This window comes from Anopheles gambiae, chromosome 2, assembly GCF_943734735.2.
Source record: "Anopheles gambiae chromosome 2, idAnoGambNW_F1_1, whole genome shotgun sequence".
NCBI classification, from domain to species: domain Eukaryota; kingdom Metazoa; phylum Arthropoda; class Insecta; order Diptera; family Culicidae; genus Anopheles; species Anopheles gambiae.
The window spans coordinates 46,462,217-46,485,210 of record NC_064601.1 but is presented as its reverse complement, the minus strand read 5'-3'; the positions used below and the strand labels follow the sequence as shown (position 1 = coordinate 46,485,210).

At 42.5% G+C, this 22,994-nt stretch overlaps 1 protein-coding gene across 3 annotated transcripts in view; it reads right to left on the bottom strand.

Moving 5' to 3' along the window:
- LOC1278803 (ankyrin repeat and KH domain-containing protein mask) overlaps window positions 1–22,994 on the bottom strand; it is a 44,605-nt gene that overhangs the window by 15,811 nt on the left and 5,800 nt on the right. The window contains exon 2 of one of the 3 annotated variants that reach the window (XM_061645951.1): window positions 19,038–21,670. The exons of 1 other annotated variant lie outside the window; for it this stretch is intronic. In XM_061645951.1, the coding sequence (XP_061501935.1) occupies window positions 19,038–20,391 (1,354 nt within the window). In that variant the 5' untranslated portion in view covers window positions 20,392–21,670. Of the gene's footprint in view, window positions 1–337; window positions 578–19,037; window positions 21,671–22,994 lie in introns of those variants that run through there. One more of the 3 variants, XM_061645952.1, reaches the window with a different exon arrangement.

Here is a 22,994-nt window from a genome sequence, read left to right as displayed (position 1 = left end):
GACTTCCTTGGCCATATCCGGTGATCGTTGATGCTCAAGGTACGCATTGACTCGCAGTTCGGTGTTTTTTCTGATGTTGTACATCACTATTAAGAACACTTTTGTGCAACGAACTCTCCAAATTGTTTAAAACATTCGATACTTCATAACTTTTGAGCCTTTTTCCTATACATGTGTATCCTAACCTGAAATGACACTCCATGTACTACTTTTATTACAACTTTGAACTGTTTAATCCACTACAATCATACGCCAAAGACGTCCCAGATTCCTTATTGTGCTTCTTACTTTTCCATTCCCCGCATTATTGAGCCCACATCTACCGATCGATGCCTACCTAAATCCAGAAACTCGACGCACGGTCTCCACACTGCGATGATGCACTCGAAATCCATCATACCGATGGGCCAAACGAACACCGTATTCGTCTAGCGGTACACACGTCAGAATCACCTCAGTCAAAATCAGCACAACAACACGCAAAAACACCGCTGGCACACGTGTGTCGAACGATCGCGAATCACAGCACAATCATAACTGGCGCAGAAGTAAAGCTAGCACTTCTAGCACCGAGAGCGACTCGCACTAGTTTGTTTGGAAGATCAACTTTTCTTAGCTGTACATCCCCCGCGAGCTCGAGAAACTAGTGGAACTGGAAACTGGAGCAAACACGCTAGGCCTCCTTCGTCAAATCGGGAAAAACAAGATACGGCTGTGAAAACCAGCCGCCAGCTGTGGGAAGCGCTTGCTCGAAGCGACCGTGCGGCAGAAGAGTATCGAATCATTTTCAACTATTTTCCACCCATCTTACAACTTGTTTCGTTTGCGGAACGAAAGCGAACCTCCGCCGCAAAATCTTACTAGACGTGCCTAGCTGTGAGTGAAGAGCAGAACCAGTTTTAGATAATAATAATAAAAAAACTAAGGTTACACCTGTGTTCCAGAGCTGCTGCAGAACAGTTCGGGTGAGGACAGGTCGTCGTCGTCTTACATTTATAAACAATTTCACTTGCTGACCACTCACACTTTCTTTGCAAGAGAAAAAAAAAACATTAAGAACCGGTCTTGCCTTCATCACGATGGAACCGGCTTCCGGTCGAGTGAAAAACCGGAATCGATCCATTATTAGTCACACCAAGACCCTCGTCATATACGCGTTTTGTACTAATGTCGACGGCTTCCCTTGCCGGAGGTTTAGTGAATGTGTGTCGTGTGATTTGATTTAGTTTTACAAGTAAGGTCAGAGCAGAGCTCATTGGGAATCGATGTTGTTTTGTATGTTGAAAGAAAGGAATGTATGGATTGAAAGATGTGAACAAATAGTAAGTTATTCTTACGGACTATTTAATAGCCTAAAATCAACACCATCATATAAAATACGAAAGATGCAGTAATAACGCTAATTTGAATAAAGAAAATTAAAACAACACCAAATTAATACCGAAAACACATAACCAAATCCTATAGGCTCGTTTTGAAAATCTTGATGATACTGATACTTTCATGCTTCTTTTATCCATCATCCATATCAAACTTTCTAGAAAGTTTCACAAAAATTGCGAAAAAAAACTCACGCATATAAATAATAAAAATAATAGCTCGCCGATTCACAATTGTGCAGGCAGACAGACAGACGTTAGATTACAGCAGGAGCCTCCGGACGATAAGCCAATACCAGACGCCGTCTGGCTGATGTGGCGAACAACTTGGATGAGGGATTAAAAACCGAAAGTGTTCAAACCGGACCCCGCAATGGTCGCTTCCTGCACACTCGCGATGAGTGGGGCTTACAAACCTCCATTCGATTTCTATGAGAAGAAAGTGCACACTAACGAAAACGCAACCGTTGAAAGAAAAATCAACGCGCTAATGCGAATAATGTCACTATTTCACTGTCTTCTCTAATGGAGAGCTTTTCTGCCAGGAAAAACTGCAAACTCGCGTAGAGAAAGGATGCCTCCGTAGGCTATCTGAGACTGAGTAGCCAGCAATGGCAAGTGATAGTTAGCTAGAAACTGGGTAAACTTCTTTTTATCAAGATAAGACTTGGGGCGCAAAACTCGACTCGGCTGGAATGATGGACCTTCCACTGTATGACAAAGAGGAAGCATTTTATGACGCTATCGTTTCTTGAGATAATAAAAGGTATAGCGTATTCTGTAAAAACTGAGTATTTAGACTCAAAGTAAAGGAATAAAAAACCCTCATCACGGTATCATGATACCTGAACCACGATGATGATGCTGAATCACAACAAAAACCTTGCACCTCGTCCCCCACACATTGGATGTTGCTGGCTGTCACCTTACCTGAAGAGGAGAGATAAAAAAAGAAATCATATACTTTATATGAAATAAGTAGTGAACAGGATGAATAGAAGAGATTTCAAGATTTCGGTTTAAACCCAATAATGCAGATAATGGGCACCGGATGGCGATGGTATATTAATTCCTCTCCACGGGCTAGGTGATGGTAGGTGATTGTACGTTTACAAACTCGTTACAAAAATACCCTCTAGGCCAAACCGATTACGGATTGCTGCTGCCGCAGTCGGTACAGTGTATCTTCCCAATTGCCCCAATGCAGATGCACGGCACGTCTAGCAGCGTGTGCCTTAAATTATCACCTACGGCACAACGACGTTTTCCTCCGCACTAGACATCCCTCCACCAATTGATCCATACATTCCATACACAGCGGAATCTGCTCCAGAGGAGTCCATTGCTTCACGCAAGGTTCACCACCTTCCCCGCTAATAACTGACCCATGGAAGCCATGCTACCCACCCTCCCAGCTTCCTCAGCTTTGGTTTGGGCAATCATATATGCATGACTTTCACTTTTCGTTTCGACATGTCCATCCAAGCACGGCTGCCAAACGAGTCATGGATGGAGCAGGCCAAAAGGTCGAGCGCGGTTCGGATGTTGTTACCCTCTGCTTGCACGCCGCAGCTCATCTTGTTTTAAGCGGTTTGGCGTTGTGCATCAGCGGCCAGCGAACTCTAACTGAACTCGCAAGGAGCAATACTTCATCTCAGACGAGAGAGTGAGAGAGAGGCAAATGTGTCATGCGAATGAAATGTCAACTGTTTGGTTGCTCTACCTTTGCTGGGATAACGTACTCTAAGCCCTCGAGGATGGAAGCTACGCAAGCCATGAACTTAACATTAAGCTCGATTTCTCAAATGGACATGTTTACGAGCATGTACAGGTAATGATCGGTTTGCAATAACGTCAACCAATAATTGGACGCTGTTGTTGGCCGGCCTGTTAGAAAGTGATCCTTTTGCACCCGGTGCACTGACAGGCCAATCATTTATTGCTGCATATGTCTTTGGCCTATCATGTGACGAGTGTCACTGCTGCTATTTGGTATGAAATATCTATGAGGCAAGACTGACCCTGCAGGCGACATAACAATACATCCTCTAATTGGTTTTATCAATTAGCGAAACTCAAAGCGAAAAACCGCCAATTGGCAGATCAATCTGTGGAAAGACGTCGAGCAAACATCTCGAACATTCTTTTGCGCCAAAAGAACATTACGTAAACGGTGGACAGTATTTTCTTCTTTCTAATTGACGTCATGAATGTCCGGAGCAAATCACCCTGTACATGATGACACCTTCGTTTGATATCGAAAAATAATTAACATCATTCTTCCATCTAACTTTGATTACAAATTGAACACTTTCTGGACAATCGTGTAAGTTCTAGTGTGAAAAAACAGGAATTGAAGATAATTGGAAATATCTCGGCACCTCAGCCATGTGTCTATTTAGAACCATTGTGGAAGCATAACATACGCGTTGATCAGTTTCATGACACGACTCTACAAGACGATATTGCTAGTTATGTTTAAATATATATGGTTTTAATAAAATTTGTCTCTGCATTTCTCTGTCTTTCTCAGTATTTTAACGTTATATATAGCACATACTGCTTAAATACTTTCACCTTTACAACTACTATAGCCGCTGTGTATCCAAAGTGCTCTGTCCCACAAACGCTACGCAAATAAAGATGGTAATTTGTACCGTGAAATTCGCCATTATTTCTTTTCCCCATTGCCCTTCAAAGATGTTTTGACGATAATTTGCTTGCCAATTTCAATTTCATCGCTCATCATTGTGCTGTACTACAGTTTGTGTGATATTGGGTTTGAATTTCGCTTTTCACTTTTTCCACATTCCGAGCGGATTGTCAGTTCTGCTTCTGCTACTGAACAAAACAACAGATTGGTCCGGAAACATTATTTACCAGAAGGAGGTTGGTCATTGTTTCTCTGGTTTTTTTTGCTTTTCCTCTAAAGTAGATAAAATCAAAGACTCATTTCCAACCAGACCATTCCATCACGAAACAAGCTACGAATGGCCGATACAAATAGATTCTCACTAGGGAAGCGAGCGAATTTGCGAAACAAGAGCTCAGCACAACATTTCAATTGGTTGACCCAAACTGTGACATGGCAGACCACAGATGGCAGAGATCATCATTTCACGCCCATCCATCTAGTTTCCGGTGCAGGAAAACTCTCATTTCAATTAGAGTAACAGTGATGCAAAACAAAAAAAAGCCACAAAGCATAATACTAATTGTACTACTTTTTATTTTCCGGCCATCGAATTGTTTGTGTCGAATACTGAATTAATTTTCCATCGCTTTGGAAATGGCGAGAAATGTACATTGTGTTATTGTTTTAAAGTAAAAAGAGAGAAACGTTGATTTTCGTACAATAGTAAAAAGGAAAGTGTTCTACATTTGCTTTCTGATAGTTTCCATTACCTCTCTCCTAGCAATACATCATTGCATAGGTTTTCGACCAACAATTTGTTCACTAAAACACCGCCGGTGACGACTTGTACACAAGTATATTCAAGAAAACTGGTTCTTTAAAGGTAAACATTGTTGAAAATTTCAATACTTTTCAACCTTAAATGTCACACGTTCCCCATTCTATACAACCATTCTTCGTAAGTATATTTGCAGGTTTTTTAAGCAGATTAATGTTAATCAAATGGAAAACAATACAAAAGAATAAATCTAAATCTTGTTTCCTTTATTCATACAAAAAAAAATCACCACTATAAAACTTTCAGTACATTGGGTTCCCTTTTGCACGATCGTTTATTTTGATGCTATAGCGTACCACTGTGTCGAAGATGATTATTATGCAAATGAGGCCCTTCTATGTCGAAAGAGACAAGACATATCTGGACTTCATCTAAATGAAAATCCTGCTCGTACGCTACAAAAGCAGAAATGAGTGGCGTAATGAAAGCGAGAGCAAAATTTGCCTTTGATTTGCTTATCATGATGAACATTTACATAGCTTTCTTAAACTACACTGTGCGGGACATCATTTTATCATTGCCGTTTACTTACAGTGGAACTGGAAGGAATAACTCAAACTGCATCATGCAACGACGAATTGGGAAACCCGACACACTGTACAATACGACGGTGTAAAAGAGTGTCTTGTTCGTGTATTTCTTTCACCACAAAGCAGCGCCAAAAGAAGACGAAGATGATCCGGTTGAATAACAGGACAGAGAAACCTCCACCAGTAGCAGGAGGTTCATATGACTTTTTAACAATACTAGTGTTGGCGCGCCATAATTGGGAAGCCTTTCTGATCCATTCTGAAAGCGATCCTGGCACGAGGTACCATAATATCGGGGGGTTAAAGGCGAAGTCACTGTCTAGGCTTTGCGTTTCGTATCGGATTACCGCTAGTGAACAAAAGATAGCTGTCCATTACTAGCAGCACTGCACATGATGGAAAGAATTCCACCCTAATGAATGTATCTATTTCATTTCCATCACACCGAAGATTTCTTGAGGTGCTTCTTCAGACATACAATGAATTCTATCATACAAGAGCTTTAATCGGTAGCTTTCATAATTCTAACGCGTTTATTTATATAATGCAGTGGCGTTAGACATTTTTTACAATATCCAACAACATCTTGTTTTTTTTTTTTGTATTGCCTTCGTATTCCAAAACAAATCTGTTATAACATTTTCTATCAAACTGATCAATCACATCACTATTCAAATGCGATGAACGATATTCTTAAACAGATTCAAAGTAAATACATCACTTGCCACTTTATATCGAGTTACTAGAGTAATGTTTCCCGTAGATAATTCATGGTCAAACCTCTCTTATTCGTCATGATGGCGTCACATTACTATGCTGATCTTCCACAAGCAGTTAACTCATATGCTCATAGGTAACTCATTGCGTTAACTCATATGCTCTTTGAAATAAGTCAAGCGTTACTGTAACGTAATGATACTTTTACTATCTGCTCTCACATATTTCTATTTCATCGTCTCGAAAGAAAAAGACGCATGTTATCCGTTTGTTTGATGGAATTATTAAATGGTTTTTAAAATTGGAAATGAATTCTGTTATAACGCGACCTTCAGATGACAGGTGCGTTTATTATAGCGTTTCGTGGACTGTTCCATGTGCCGAGTGTGCGTATGGGTAACACTCTGTAACCAATTAATGCCCCAAAATGATGAACTCTCTACTGGGACTGTTTGCCACACATATTTATGCTGACAGTGTGACTTCGTTCACAAACTTCGTTGATGTTGAAGAAATCATCATTTGGTGCGTTCAACTGAATTACATTTTAATTGATTATGAGTAACCAAATACCAAATTAAATAACAAAAGTGATAAAGCAACTAAAATAATATCAAAAGAGTCAAATGTTAAATTATTTTTTTTATATTAAAATTTATCCCACAAACACCACAATTTCACACGTAATTTAATCATTCTTGTCTAATGTATATCATGCCCAACTGTAACACAACTGCAATCATGCCTTAATTTCTGATTGTTATCGTAACATCTTCTGCTCCAGCTGATCTAAAATCCTTTTTTTTTAGACAACCTTCTATAAACGAATCAGGCTCGTTATCATAGTCGTGTTCTGTTCTATTGATGCTCTGTTGATGGCCCTTGATTCGCAAAGCACGCCGTGAATCGTGCACTCTCTCTCGTCTACTAACATATAGCAGCTTACAGAACAGCAGCATTGGCGAAACATCGCACAAAGAAGGAAAATAGTGAGGAAGAAACCTAAATTTGAAATTCACTCACACTCGAATGCATTTTTATCTGATTTCTGGTTCTTAACATGGCTTTAACGATCAAACTGACATAAAAATGTAAAATACAAATGTAAATAGTAGTCAGTTGTTCATTCAGTGAGACTAGTGATCGGCATCGTACCGGCTCGCGAGCTGAATGCGGCTCTTTGGTTTCGATATGGCGGCTTTTAACCGTTCAAATATTTCATATAACTTTCACACATTTTTACTCTTGTTTATATATTTGGCTCTTCACGTGAAACTCTCCGAACATTTTTGTAGCAATTGGTTCCTTCGGTCGCAAAGGTTGCAAGTTTGGTCGCAAATTAGACAACTGCAAGATACGTGAAAACCATTGCGATTGTGCGGGAAACAATGATTTAAGGTAACATTTAAAGTAAGTAATACACACACTATTGCTCCTATTGAACTAGCTATCTAGCATATGAGCTCTCGCATGAATATGCCGCATATAATTTTGAAAACGCTCAAGCATGTACTAATCAACCTACCAAGGCATTGAAACAATGCAAATATTTCAGTTTTCCTCACGCACCGAGCGAATTTGGCCGAGGAATGGTGCAGCTATGTGGTATTTGACAACAATCAACAGATTGCTGCGCGGGCACGAGCATACCGCTATATGGAAACCTCCCATTTTTCAAATACAACAAAAATGCTTCCAAACATCCATAATTAAATTTTCCACTTTTTATTGCAAACGTAGAGAGCTACGGTCTTAAAAAAGCAATATCCGCTATGTTTTTTGCTGAGCTCACCAATGGCTTGGAGAATGGGTAGATATGATGAAACGAACGTGCTGCATCATGCCTCACCCTAATTCATTGCAATTAATTGTAGCATGGATAGCAACTAACGAAACGTTTTGGGGAATCGCAAAGTTGCTCTGCTTCTCTTTAATTTTCATTTTCCAAACGGAAAGCGTAAATCGGCGACAATTTAACACCATCACCAAACGATTTATGTGACGAAATGGGAAATCAAACCAGCTATTTCGCATTTCGTGCCATCGTGGTGTTAATGTATGAAATTGATTCACTATTATAGATGGATACCGAAATGAAACGAAACAATCATACGAGAAATTTGTTTAGATTGTTTTTGAAGCTAGCTTGCACACTGCGCAAACTTTTACCAAGGTCGAAAACCTATGCTTTGTTCTAATACAATATATTCAACACTGATGTTAATCAGCAAACATTAACACGGTATACGAAAGCATTTTATTCGTTTGTTTTAAACTGTACCATGGCGTATTGTTCAAACATCTTTTGTTATTCTAATAAAGTTTGCTTTATTCACAAGCGACAAATTCCTATCGAAATTTAATTACGAAACTTGTTTTGTTATTTTCAGGCGATGGGCTTATGGTTTTTGGAGAAGCTTTCACTTTTCTACATTTGGATTCAGCTTCATTGAATTATGTAGGTATCTTCAACAATGCGTATTCCGGTAGACAACTTTGCAGTACTAGACTACTTGAACAGTTGTTTTTAAAAGATAGACAACCCCAGGAATAATGCATAAATACGTGCTCCATCGTGAGAGAGATGAGACAAGAGAGAGATGGTAAAAATCAGTCAAGACATTAAAAATATGTTTCAAAATATTACAGTATAAAAATATGAAATCTTTCTTGAATTGCCCTGTATTTTTAAATATTCTTTGTAAACTACCTCTAGCAATAACGTAAAGTGAAATTCCAATAATCACAACTATTCTGGTATTGATTAACGTAACCCTCAGAAGATCAAAAACAGATGGCAAGGAAGATGTTTTTGTGCAGCGGTGCAGCGGATAGTAAACCGAACGATGCATCACGATTAAGGACATTCATAGACCATGCCACCCTTTTTGATACTACCCAACCATCCCAACAAACGTACATCATTCGGGGTTGTCCCGCAGTGGTAGTCACGACTGACTACTTCCTCATTCGCTCGTCTTCGCGGTGACTCATATGGTGGCAAAGACCCGGATAACGACATCGCAAAGGTGCCCAAAGCCAAACGATACGTGAGTGCCTTCACGAAAACTGGGAACAGTGTACGACATTGACCCAACCACACTCACTGCGACGCATGCATGGTCAACCGTTAAACTCCAACTCGTCGCACCTTGGCAACGTGCGCATTATCCACTACACGCTTTACATGGAAAGGCGATTTGCGCCAAGAATAAGACACGACCGCACGAATCCAACTCATGAAGCACAAGCAAAGCACCAGAAGCAAGTGAGGAGAGCCAACAAAAAGGGCATAAAAATAAGTCCGAAGGCCATCTCCACCATTCGTAGTGTCAATGTAATAAACTCGCCACGATGTGTATCGGGGACGCTAAACTTCTTTCAAAGCTTAAAGAACGGTGGACCGTGTCATCTTCCCTCGCTTGGAGACATGGACGTCGCACATCAAATTTTGCAGGTAGTGGTATCAATGGTTCACGATCTAGCTTTGCTGTTTCACATGATGAAACGGATGTGACAAATTCAGGCTCTAGTGAGTGGGATACAGGCTATAGTCAGAAAATATAAAAAAGCATATGAATCATTGAACTACTCTTGGGAGTGTCTTCTAGTTATCATCCTCGTCAACAGTCTTACAAAATTTACTCATGTCACTCCATTTTTATGCTGTCATAAGAACTGTTCGTGACTTTAACGAAGAATCCAATAAGCCTCTATAGAAAATGATTGCCTAAACCTCGCGTGTAAAAGACTTCGAGTGGAATGCTTATTTTGGAAAGAGGTCATTTATGGTCGTTTTGCTCTCACCCTAAGTAGAGCATGACTTATATTATGAATAATAATACCCTGTTAGCAACATGAGGAATGGCATCATAGCTCAGCAAAGCAAAATTCCTATTCGTGCTACGGTTTCATGGTGATCTTATCGTGAGAAATTCAGTCACTTTGGCTAAAAGTGTGTCTATGTATCAAACGCAAAAGGATCAAAAAGATTGACGACATTTGTATGACTTAACATGTCTATAGACAGGTAACTTAAACTATAAGTTTTAACAGCTTTTGTTTTGTTCGCCAAAAACGAAATGGTAAATATTTAAATTGAACAATCTTTGGACTAAAAGAATGGAATATTATTTCGGGAAACCAAAATGTGAAGTATTTGAAGAATAACTAAATCCAAAATTTTCACTTTTAGTTTGCCTCTTCACTTTCACCCGTTAAAATACATGCGTATACATGAGCGTCCAAGAGACAGTCCAATCGCATTGAAGTCTTGCGTTATGTTACCGGTTTGTTCTGCGTATGTGTTTTTTTCGCTTTCAACTTTATCATTTCCATGTACCCCGTGGGCACTTTCCATTGATGACCGCAGGGTCGATGTGCCGCTTCACCGGTTCATTAAAACGTAAGATACTTATGAATTTAAAAAAAACACATCCACACACATTCATACGCACCGAAGTCTTCCTCTTACACCATACGCGATCGATCGGAAAGGTTCACTACAATTAGCCACAGTACCGAGACGTACACGACCGACCGCGATCAGTGTGAGGGTAATTCCACTGGCGCTTTAATTTCATATCCAATGACCAATGACGCAGGCAGAGCATCTCCACTCTTTAAAGTTTCTTCCGTACGAAAAAAACTTACCTAAAAAGAGAAAGAAAAAGAGAAAGACACAAAGGCGCGAGTTAGTAATGGAGTTATCAATAATAAGGGGGAAAATTGCTTTAAAAGGTGTAGTCATTATGTAGCAGCGTCGTCCAGGTATCACCCAGCAGCCGGTGGAAGAAAACACTACCGAGATCCATCAATACCTACGACAGCCCGTGCACATCAACGCGATAGACGGATCTTCAAAGTTCGTTGATTTTTATGTATATTCGGCATCACAGATCGAACGTTCGTTCGTTTGACTAATTAAGCTTCAAATAGGAAAGCTACCGAGCACCTGAAGACGCATACGAAAAGTTGCGTCTAAAGGCACTTCATCTTCAAGCCCAAATGATAACCCAAAAAGAAAAGTTTACATCATTTGTGAAACAATTATCCCACGGGGCAGATAGCCCTGCACAAATACCATCAACTATCACCAACGGAAGATGCTGTTGGGTATAAAAGCTTATCATATAAAAACGGAGAGAAAGCGGCATGCAAAACCAAATGCTGGAATGTGATATGAAGGTTGCAGCTTTCTGATAAAATGAAAGAAACATAACATTTTACACCAACATCACACGATTTTGCTACGAATAAAAACCTGCATCACGTGGCACGGTGATATGAACCAAAAATTACTTAATTATTACGCTGTTTGAGCATGCCACTCCGGGTAAACATGACTAGCTCAGCAGGAGCCACGCACGTACGTATGATCATATGTATAAAGGACACTTAACAAAACCAGTTCTCCAAAAAATATATAGCCCAACACATTCATGCCATGAGACGAATGCATTAAAATAACTTACTTTTGGATGTTTTATGCCAACGAGAGAGGTAAGGGAAATCTCCCTTTCGGCCATATTTAAGCGCACATTTTAGCATCATCCTTATCCTCTTTGGTGTGCAATAATTATAGCAGGGCAATTATTTTCATTAAATTTGCAGGTCGACATTTCTCTTTTTGTTCTGCGTCTTCGCTCCAGGGTCGAATAAAGTCGCGTTACGTAAAATCACTAGCTACCACCATTCGTGCCATTTGCAGTGTTATACCACGACAACGACGCTATGCGAACGTGAGCAGACAAAATGTCACTAGTCTGCAACAACCTCCTAAAGCAAAACAAAAAATGCGAAAATCGGCGGACAACGTTACGCACCAGTCGCAAAAAACATGTACCCTGATGTACAACAAGTTGAGACAGTTTTTAATTTACGATCCCGAAAACTGCTCAACCATTGCATGCAAACCCACCAAACGTAAGCTTTTGACAGGCTGTCATGCTTGTTATGTTGCCTCTGCAAACCACTCGCAACTGATTTTACATAGTTGTTAACGGGTTAAGGGTTGAAATACGGATCACATCACCAGCAGCATCGTGATGCGGGGTTTGAAAAATGCGTCAGAGCGGGGAAAGGTATGGGCAGCTATTTACAAACACTGCGGAATATAAAACCGCCCGATACGAAATGCGCCCCCGTACGCCAAACGGAAGTTTATTCCCTGTTGCACCATCGGCCCTGCATTAAGGATTCACCGGAGTAAAAACCAGGGTTGTCTTCGTTGTCCATCACCATCAATTAACGGTGGTGGCGAGCGTGGTATGTCACACTTGACATTCGGACGTATTGTTTTGCTTTCTGTCAGTCAGACACTTTCCAAAACAACTCGGAATGCTCTACGTAAAGGGAAAACCTTGTCTGAGATCATGCTCTGATTTGAAATTATTGCTGCGAGAAACTTGGTATGTTGATAGTTGAAGAAAGTGTTGCATTGGGAGACATATCTTGGTACTTTTTTGCCCGCATCTCTTAGTATTATGAAAACGATGGCGAATTGAATCGTAATCGATTTAAAAGGCCTAGAAGCATGCATTTGCAGATGTAAAGACATTTTTTTATTATATTGATGTAACCTGATATATTGACAAAAATGTTTTAACGATAAGAGAACATTGTTGATTAAATCACTTCTTCTTCTTCTTTGGCTCAACAACTGTTGTCGATCAAGGCCTGCCTATACCACTTGTGGGCTTGGCTTTCAGTGACTAATTGATTTCCCCCCATAGCAGGATAGTCAGTCCTACGTATGGCGGCACGGTCAATTTGGGGTTTGAACCCATGACGGGCATGATGTTAAGTCGTACGAGTTGACGACTGTACTACGAGACCGGCTGATTTAATCAATATGACACTGAATAATATAAAATGGTAAAACAACATAAATCACATCTCTGACGGTCAACAACACATCTCACCAGCTCCACCCAGTTGGTAAGAGGTCGATTGAAAACCTAGTTCATGTTCCCATCGACCCAATTCGGACACACTCGAGTGTGTTGTCATTTCACCATGTTATTCCCTTCGAACTCTCGGAAACCACTAGAATTCTAAACATAGCATAGCAAACATCATCTACTCAACAACCTTGTTCTTAGCTGTCATGTCATTGCTAAGCATAAATAATGAACAAATCGTACGAAAAATCCAAACCCCATCATCATAAACTACCTACTACTACCACACGGCCAGATGTTGTTCATCTCTACGGACAAGTAGACGCATCGTTGAGCGGCTGGAGTCGCAAAGAAGCGCGACGTCTGACCATGTGAATGTAAAATTTTTACTTCACTAAAAAGCGAATGTATTTCCTTCCGCCTTTTTTAAGCCAGCGTTGAAAAGATATGCTAGAGGCGAAACGATTAAACAGATCATCAGCTGCGATGATGCCCTCGGTTGCGCTGCTCTCTTGTTCCCGGGGGAAGTGAGAGTTACATTCCTTTAGCTTTATTTAATACGATCATGGTGAAGGCTTTATTTTCTTACGCGTCAAAAACAGATTAAACAGGCAGGGTAAGTGTTTCTATTTTTATGGATCTTTCACACATGGAATAACGTGTGAGAAAAGGAAAAATATTCTTGTTTTTGGATTGTTTTAAGCAATAGAATTAACTGTTATATATTTTCTATCACTTATTAGTTTTGCATTATTTAACTGAATGAGACTGCTTTATTAGAACTCGTATAAAAAAAATCCAAAAATCTAATGACCAGCTAAAAATCTATAACATCTTAAATACCATAGTATTTAAAAAAAAACGCCTGAACTAAACCAAACCACATACTCACATAAAATTATATCACATTCGTTTAAACCGGAACATGCTTCAAAATGGCACTAAACGAACTCACGGAAATATAGCACGGTATAGCGCGGGTGCTCGATCATGACGGTGTTGAGTTGAGTCGAACGGTATGCGTAAAATGCGCCAACATATTTCCGACAATCTAGCCCCCACATTTACAATCGGAGCGCCTCACAGTCAAGGAAGGAAAGACATCGCAACTCTGATACGTTGCTTGTATTTTACTAAATAAAAATTGTTCCCAAAAAAAGCATACAAACACAAGCTGTCAATCGGAAGGTCAAGCAGCTATCCGCAACCATAACGACCCCAGAGCGATCGACGAGGTTGGTAGCCACGTTGGGGGAAAAACACCTAAATCTGTAAAAATAGGCCCCACCCAAATGGTTACCAATTTCTGCCTGAGCGAATGAATGGCAAATACGCTCTCGCTTCATTTGCTTGGAAGACAAGAAATACACGCACACAAAGCTTATAATAAATTTAAAATGCGTGCAAGGATTTCACATACATTTACACGTTTGTAAAGGGCTACCGTGTAGCATTCCATTTAGATTTTTTTTCTACATTCCACCAACCGGAACATGGCTCATGAGAAAACGGCAATGAATTATGGTACAACGATCAAGGGAAATCAAGCGACCATACGAATGGAAGGAGCGAATAAATGACAACACAAATATCATGGAGGACTTTCACATCCTTTTCATATGTGAAGGAATTAAAGTTAGGAAATGAATTTAAAATAATCTGTTCTAGGAATGTTATACTATAAAAGTTAGATAGTGACGAGAGTTCTCTTCTGAGGAATCCAAAAATTTCGTCATCGCTTCAACAACGTTACTTGGGATGAATCATCATTATTGATGAGGAAATACATTCTAAGCACAGGCAAAGCGCGAAGCAAAGCCTGTATGTGAGTCAAGTTGTAATTTATCCTCAGTTTTCTTGGGTGATAATTTAAAGTCGTTTCGAATCGTTTAAAAAATGAACATTTTCTTACTGCTCCGGTCCGAGCTGAGTCAAAACTGCTTCGAATCGAACATCCAAAACAGATTTTAACGGAAGCATTCTAAACTAATAGTGACATGAAACGTTCGGCGATGAAACTGAGAGCTCTAGCAGCATGAATGAATGAAATGTGAAGCAATCAAACAAAACAAACTATCCCATCACGAGCAGCGACTGAGTGCTAAATGAAGCTAGAAACTCTTTCCTGCCTTGAACCGACCGATTTATTCAAATCCGTGCACGACCGGAACGATCTGTGCCGAAGCTGCTACTGTCGGTGTACGTTTGCCCTGTTCGCCCTCCTTCTCGATTCGTCTTATTAAATCTCAGCATGTCAACTATTATCTGTCGACCGTGTCCACTAAGCGATCGTCTTCGAGACGGACGGCTTCAGTGATTGTGAAAACACACGCTGCTACCGAATGAGTTACAAGCGACGGGAGATTCGGTAAAAATAACCATAAATCAGCGGCAACAAAACGAAATGCAACCAACCGGTACCAAACCCCAAGCAGCGGAGGTACTGCCCTTTTTTCCTCTGGAGCCTTACCAACCAGGGAGTGAAACTATACAATCCCATCCGGATGGCGTCACCATAAAGCATCGGCCGGTCTGTGCAGCATGAGAAGGAAACACACTACGCATCATCCTAACCAATGTAGCTGTGGGTTCTCGCAGATGTGGAGGCCAAGCTTGTTGCCAAGATGGTTGTCGGGTCAAAGCAAGTTGCTCAAGCCGTTGGACCTCTTGCGGATGAGTGAACTGCTAGCACTGCCGGGCCTTTACGAATGATGTTCAGGTAATATAGTGAGATGAACAAACCACACGAAAAAAAATACACGCATACAAAACAACTTCATCCGCTCTCTGCTAGTCGGGGGACTGGAAGCTAGCGAACTACAACTGGCGTCCATAAGTGGGAAACGTAAAAAAGCGCATTCAAAACATCATCCACCAAATTATGCACGACCGGTGAACGCTGTGTCTCATCCACATCGTGGAACTGATCTCCCGCAACACCACCCAACTAAAGCCCGGATCAAAGTTCGCACGCGTTTTGCATTGCAAATCATCACTCCCAACAAACAGCATAAAAAATACTAACATTTAAATACATAGCTAGGCGCGAGAAGAGTGAATCGTGCCTGTATCAAGTCTGACACATACACGATTCCAAGCTACACCAATGTCCGATGGTTTTTAATCTCATCAAGAACAGATACCGATAGTGGATGAGAAGTTTCTCATCGTGGATGAGAAGCCTGAAAATTGAACAGAGGTAACATTAACAACGTAACAATCAACACAAATAATTGATATGCTGCTGAGCTCTCAAGAATTTAGCTGCCAAAAGACCTTTTCAAGATGGTGCTGCAATCAATGCCGTAAGACCCTAAATGGGCAACATTGAAAAAGGGATCGGCTGGTAAGTGCCAATACATGCGAAGTGTCGTTTGTAATTTCTCTATTGCTATTGGATTGGAGTACAGATCCAAAACAAGACTATACTGGCAGTAATTCCGGTATGAAAGGAGATTTCATGAGTGAAAGTAGTAATTTCGATCGGAATATGTTTTAAGTGTAATTTTAGGTCCATCGCATCGCAATTACAATTTCTAAAACCAAATTAACCAAATAGTCTTCAGACGCGCTTCCAGAAAAGGTAAAGGCTATATCCGTTTCTGGCTAATGCGTCATATAAAATTATTCAATAATTAGTTTACAGCAAGCAATATCGACGAGAGCATTATCACAACTGATGGTGGATAGCTCAAAGAAGAAAAAAAAACTCTCAAGCAAGATAAAAAAAACTATTTAAAAAATATATAAAAATACTATAAAAAATAATTAAACCAAACCCTTCCCAGATGTTACTGAAGAAAAAAAAGTTGTTTGCTTTCATCCAAACGAGCAACGCAAAAGTCAATACATCATGTGAACCACACCACGGTTGCGTTGTATTTAGATTCCGTCTTAATTTCTCCCAATTGTCGTGAGCTCAATTCCATCTTACAGTCAGTTTTATAGGCTGCTTTTGCTTCAAATTGCTTGGGAGCGGCAAGAGGGGCGAGATTTTTTCAACCGCACCTCTGACTCACGACTGTAGCGTAAATTAAGAACGCGTGCCGTTTCGTTACCTCCAGCAATCGCTCTAATTTTTGTAGGTTAACCGTGAACGCGCAGAAGAAATGGTCCCGTGCGGCCCCCGTCAATTGGACCGGAGAGCAATTCCGGTAATTTACCAATTGACGTCACGTGAAAACAGGTGGTAATGAAACTGTAACGCCAGGAGATCGGGTAGATTGACACGATTTGACGTTCGCTTTTCACTCTCGTCGGTTTAAACCAAGTCGTGCTTTGATTTTTTTTCCTAGTGACATTTTGATGTGAAGACCCTTGAAGGGGAGAGGGTTGAAAATATCTACAGAGTATTGCAACGATTTGAATTGAATGACTGTGCACCAGACACCCAAAGAAAAGTCGAAAGCCTTTCATTTCTCGCTGTATAGCATTTCAAGATGTTTAGGTCCATTGAAATTCTATTATAAAGTGATTTGCTAGGCGTGTACTGGGCTGCGAAGGGAACGAGTTAAGATTGGGCATTTAACGACCCAAAATGGTCATCTATCCCTTGGTAGTTAATTTTCACCTTTGCAGCCCCAACATGCTTGATTTATTCCAACCCCAAGCTGGTATCGTTGTTATCCTGTCAGAGGCAATACATTTCCTATTGTGCTTTTTGGGTTAGTTTCACCTTCAAAAGCGATCATTAAAGACTGTAAACCACACGACCGACAACGAGTGAATGAGCCAATAAGTTGAAGTTTGTAACAGAACCGACCGAACGCGATGAAGATACAAACATCCAGAAAACCCTCAAAAAAAGCTCACAGTCACCTCTGCCAGCCTGATAGCGATGGTTTTCCATCTCATGCACATCCAGTACATGGTGTCAGTGAGCTGCCAACGTATACACGAAACCAAGCGTACCAATAAAACCCGAAGACCGCATACTCCGACAAGTGTTGGCCACCGACAAACGTCGCTTTCCCACCACGAGCGAAGAATAATGGTCGCAATAAATTATGCACATAAAAGCGACATTTTCTGAGCGCTGAGACTTCTGGACTGGAGCAGTATTTTTGGAATGCTTTGGAGGCACAGAACACGCAGCAGCCTGTGGAAACCCTGGACTAAGAAACAAAACCACTAACAATAACAGAACGAAAGTGGAAAGCTCCCAACGAGGCCAAGCAACTAAGGAGTCCCTGTGGCGATGTGACACCATATTAAAACACACTCGTACACACACACACTGGCAGCTGCCAACAACCCTGTGCAGAGCGCCCCGGGTACGCTCCAACCAAAAGCCCTCTGACCCACTGGCTGGCGCTCGTGGAAAACTCAATGAAAAGGTCACCAAGTTAGGCCGAGCGGTGCACGAGTCGGGAGCAAAAACGATGGCAGGGAAAAAGTATTGTGTGAAATTTCCGGCAGATGGCGTGGCAACCACCTATTGTTTTAGTGTCATTTGCTGCCTTATGATGCTTCCGCTGGGAATAGGAACGCGTGAGCAGCAGCCAGCAACACACGCGAAAACCTACAACCAACACGCCACACAACTGTTGACGAATGAGCACGGGAAAAACCAGGTCGAGAGTTGCCGGTCGACCCATTCACAAAGCAGTTTTTTTACCTCGTAGTATGATGGGCTCGTGTGCATCATCATATGCTTACGGAATTCCTGTGCGGCATGAATTAAAGTACTGCCCATGGTAGTAAAAAAGCGAACGTAGAAAAGGCCGAGTGCAGTGTTTCAACGTGAAGGGATCATGAAACCCGAAAGTGAGTGTCATGCAAAACAATAGTTAGGGGGAAAAAGCAATGGAACATTGCTAAAGCGACTCAAAAAGGTACAAATCAGACACGAAATAACAATCAACAACGAGCAAGAACAACAGAAAGCAATACATCGAAATATTAAGTCTGCAAGCAATTAAAACATATTCCTTACTATCACACCTTGAACGTGAAATCAACATTCGAATAATAACAGCTAATGGTCTCGATAATAGCTAAGCACCAATCACACCACTTCCCAAAAGACGTACTAACCAAGATTTGATGTCGAAGAAGAAGGCGACGATGGGTGCGTTGGTGTAGATGGCGCTACCGTACCCGTCGGTGGTACCGGTGTTGGTGAGTTCGACGCGTCGGGTGACGTTGTCGTTGGCGTCGTTGGGGAACTGCAGGTCGTTGTCGAGGTCGCCGTGACTGCATTAGCAGATGTGGCGGTCACCTCACTCGGCACCACGGGCGGCGGAGGAGTGTTTGACGATGAATTAGCACCGGACGATGGCGGCGAACCAGCTGAGAAAGATGACGGCGAGGAGGACAGTGACGAGTTGGAGGAAGAGGCCGGTACAGGGCGTGGCGCGGTACCACCAGCGGACGGGTACGGCTGCGGTGCACTTCGGGCTGGTTGCGCGGGAAGTAATAGTAGCGGCGATGCGGTGACGGTTCTGTAGGAGGAAGCAGCGGCCGCACTGCTCGACACCAGACAGGAAGTGGACTTGGCCCAACCAGGTACGGCAGCCGGTGGCGTACCCAGCAGCGAACGGTGTTGCTGATGGAAGAGACTGTTCTGATAGAGCTGATGCTGCTGCTGCTGCTGCTGCTGCTCCAAGCGATCTCGATCCGGAGGCGAACAACTCGGGATCGCAGCAGCCGTGATCAGTGACGGTGAGCTTAGCACCGAGGTCGACAAGGACGGACGCAGCCGATTGTACAGGTACTGCTGGTAGTGGCTCGGGTAGGGCAGGGGCGGTGAACCGCTCCCACTGCTACCAAGTTCCCCATTGGCAGCGGCGGCGGCAATGCTCTGCTGGTAGTACTGCTGGTGCAGCACCGACGATGTCTTTGGCTTCTTGCTGTTGTACACGATGAACTTGTGGTTGAGCATGCTCTTGCCACCGCCGTTCGGCAGCAGCCCACCGCCGCTCGAGCGGTGCGTGTTTAGGAATGAAATCGTAAACTTGTCCCGCTTACGACTCGGATCAGGCTCGCCGAGCGTGTCATCACTTTCGCCCGATACCACCTCGGACGACCCTGGGGACGCGCCGTCGGCCCGCTCCGGCGGCTTGCCATTGCGCATCCCGATGAAACCGGGTCCCTCGTCCGACTGGTACCGGCGGTGGTTGAAGTTACGATAGCCCTTGTGATTGTTGTTTGTATCATTGCCACCGGCACCACTGTCCACCAGGTCCAGCGATCCGTTGCGCACCGTACCCTCGGCAGATGGCAAATTGGCCTCTCCGAGCGCGGTGCTTCCAAGGGTGTTCTCACCCGTCAGCAGCTCTTGTCGTTCCTGTTGCTGCAGTCTCGCACTGCCTCCTGCACCGCCAGCCCCAACGCCACCGTTCGACTGGATGAACACACCGTCGCCGGTAATTTTAATCGTCGTCACCATGTTGTTCTTCTTGTTTCCTCTCTTTTTGTGAGCGGGGAATTGTAGCAACCTTCGTTATCACCTTAAAACGCCATCGCTCAGCACTGGTGCATCGTACACAGTATAACCACACTTCGCATGATTCAATATACAGCGCAAGGCCAGAATTAACAACACAACACGTGCCTCACCACTTGCATCTCGTTAAACACGACTTCCCTTTACAGCCCTCGGATGGGGTGGCTAATGAGCAATTTAGGTGAAATTGTGCACTACACAACGCTCCACGCTCTGCTGTTTAGTCGAGCAAATGCAACACACACTCTGCTGGTGCACCAGATTTCCCGACTAGTACACGTGTTTGTTTCTTTGGGTATATTACGATTTGCATGCCCTAACAGCAGCTTCTCACCTTAGCGATCCAACACTATCCCGGACTTGCACTATATACTGCCTTTGCACTACACGATGAACTTGACGCTTTGCCTTGCCTTCACCCTCCGAGCCCAAAGTGTTGGGGCATGGCCGGACACTAAACACTGCCGGCCGATGTGGCCTAAGATACCGCGCGCAACAGACCTACTACTTGGCGAATGACTCTATTACTCGCTATTTTTTTCGTTTGTTTCGTTTCTTTCCCCTGCGGGCATCATCGAAGGCACACCGTCCCACTAGCAGCCTGCCTCCTCTTCCCTCTTTCGAATGGAACGGGAGGAAAGGCACACCAGGCAAACGCGCGCGCACATACACTAAGCAGATGAATCAAACCAAAAGCACAAAAACACTAGTGATCGAGAGCCACGCGGGATTGAGGAGAGGAGTTTGGGCAGGCAGGGCCCGTTGTCGATTTTTTTTTTTCCTGTACTCCTTTCCTGGTCGCTGTTAATTGCACTTTTACACACGGATGTTTTTAACTGCCGTTGCAACACTGCTGCACTCGCACGTCCGCTGCTTCCTACTACAGACCAGACATGTTTAACACGTAGGCACACACACACATCAATCGGATGCACTACTGCACCGCCCCAAGCCCCGCGCAAACAGGGCACGTTTGCTGAGGCTGAAAGATGTAGCATCAATGTCATGCACTTGAAGGAGCTGGCGGCAATAATAATAACATTATTAGTCGTAATTGTTAACACACACGAGATACAACTGGGAGCACACACACGTGTGTTTGTAGCCTGTTGTGGTAATTATGTGTTTAAGAGAGGAGGCACGTACTTTCTATCACGTGGGAAAACACACAGCACCTCAAACTGAACTAATCTGCACTAATTACCTTTTTGGTGAGTTTTTACTCTTCAACGAAAATATTTAAAATTGGTTGAATAAATATAAAGCGTTAACACTTTCCTAATAAATTTCAAAATTCTTCAAAGTTAAAAAAAACAAGCTGAAATACATATATTGGAACCTCTAGTCGTTCCCTTTGCAATTCCACACACTTCCTGTGGTTTACCGTACACATCCTGACCAGCACTTGGAAGTCATCACAGGTTTCACAAACGTATCGGTAACCCGACGAGCATACACTCTCGAGCTTTAACAAACTAAAGCTAAGTTCCCCTAAGGCTCAATCTACATCTAATCAGCATGGGAAATCTTGTGTCAGCACACAACACCAACCCCCCAAACAGCAACATGGCATGGAAAATATGTTTTTCTCAAAGCGAGAAGCCTCAAAGGGGCCAAATTGCGAGTAATAGTACGGCAGTGGGCCAATGTCATCACTCAGCCGGCGCCATGGAGCCACTTCGCTTCTCTATTTTTTTTTTTGTTTTTTCGTTCGTAGTATGACTCATCATCCTCCTCGTAAAGATCGCTTATACTAAAGAAGGTGTGTTTGTTTTTGTGCCATGTGGGAACTGTCCATTTGAATGTAGTTGCTTCTCCGTTTTTCAGCTACCATACAAAGCACTGTATCTCATGGGATGTGTACAGCATGTTTAGTGAAAAATGTGTGGAACAGAACAGAAGCAGGGTAACATTGATTTAAGTTTAAAATTAGAATATCGATAAAGATATAATAGAATAATCTCTGTTCATACCTTAGATATCAATTAAATGACTAACACTTCCCAAAAGCCGACCCATCATCGACCGCTTTGAAGATGAACAGACAAACTGTAAGACGCCGTGCAGCTGTGTTCTTACTCATCGAGCTAAAACCTTCACCTCGCATCGCTTCTCAAGCGCTATTTATGTACAACTTTTTTTCGAAACTCTCGTCTTATTCCATCTAGAATCGATTCGCTAACGTTATGGTTCCCCACTTGACGTTAGCTGTTTCTGTGATGAAATTGAAACGTTGAGTCGGAGTCGAACGAAAACATCGACTACGAAGAAGGGGATACCCTTCCAACCCTAGCCCATGAACAAGGCCAGCGCGGGATGTTGGGCTGCCTTTCTGCAGTGGCGTGCAAGGAAAACGGTTTTGCCGAATGGACTCATCTCTCGCCGGGTGGAGAAGTTCGCTCGAGCGGAAAATTAATGACGCGACGATATATCGCCACACGCGCCGCCAAATCCCCACCAGCCAGAGACGCAATTGGATGGACTGTGCTCCAAAATCAAATAATCATCATTCGTTTGCTCGCTAGGCGAGATTTGTCACGAAACAA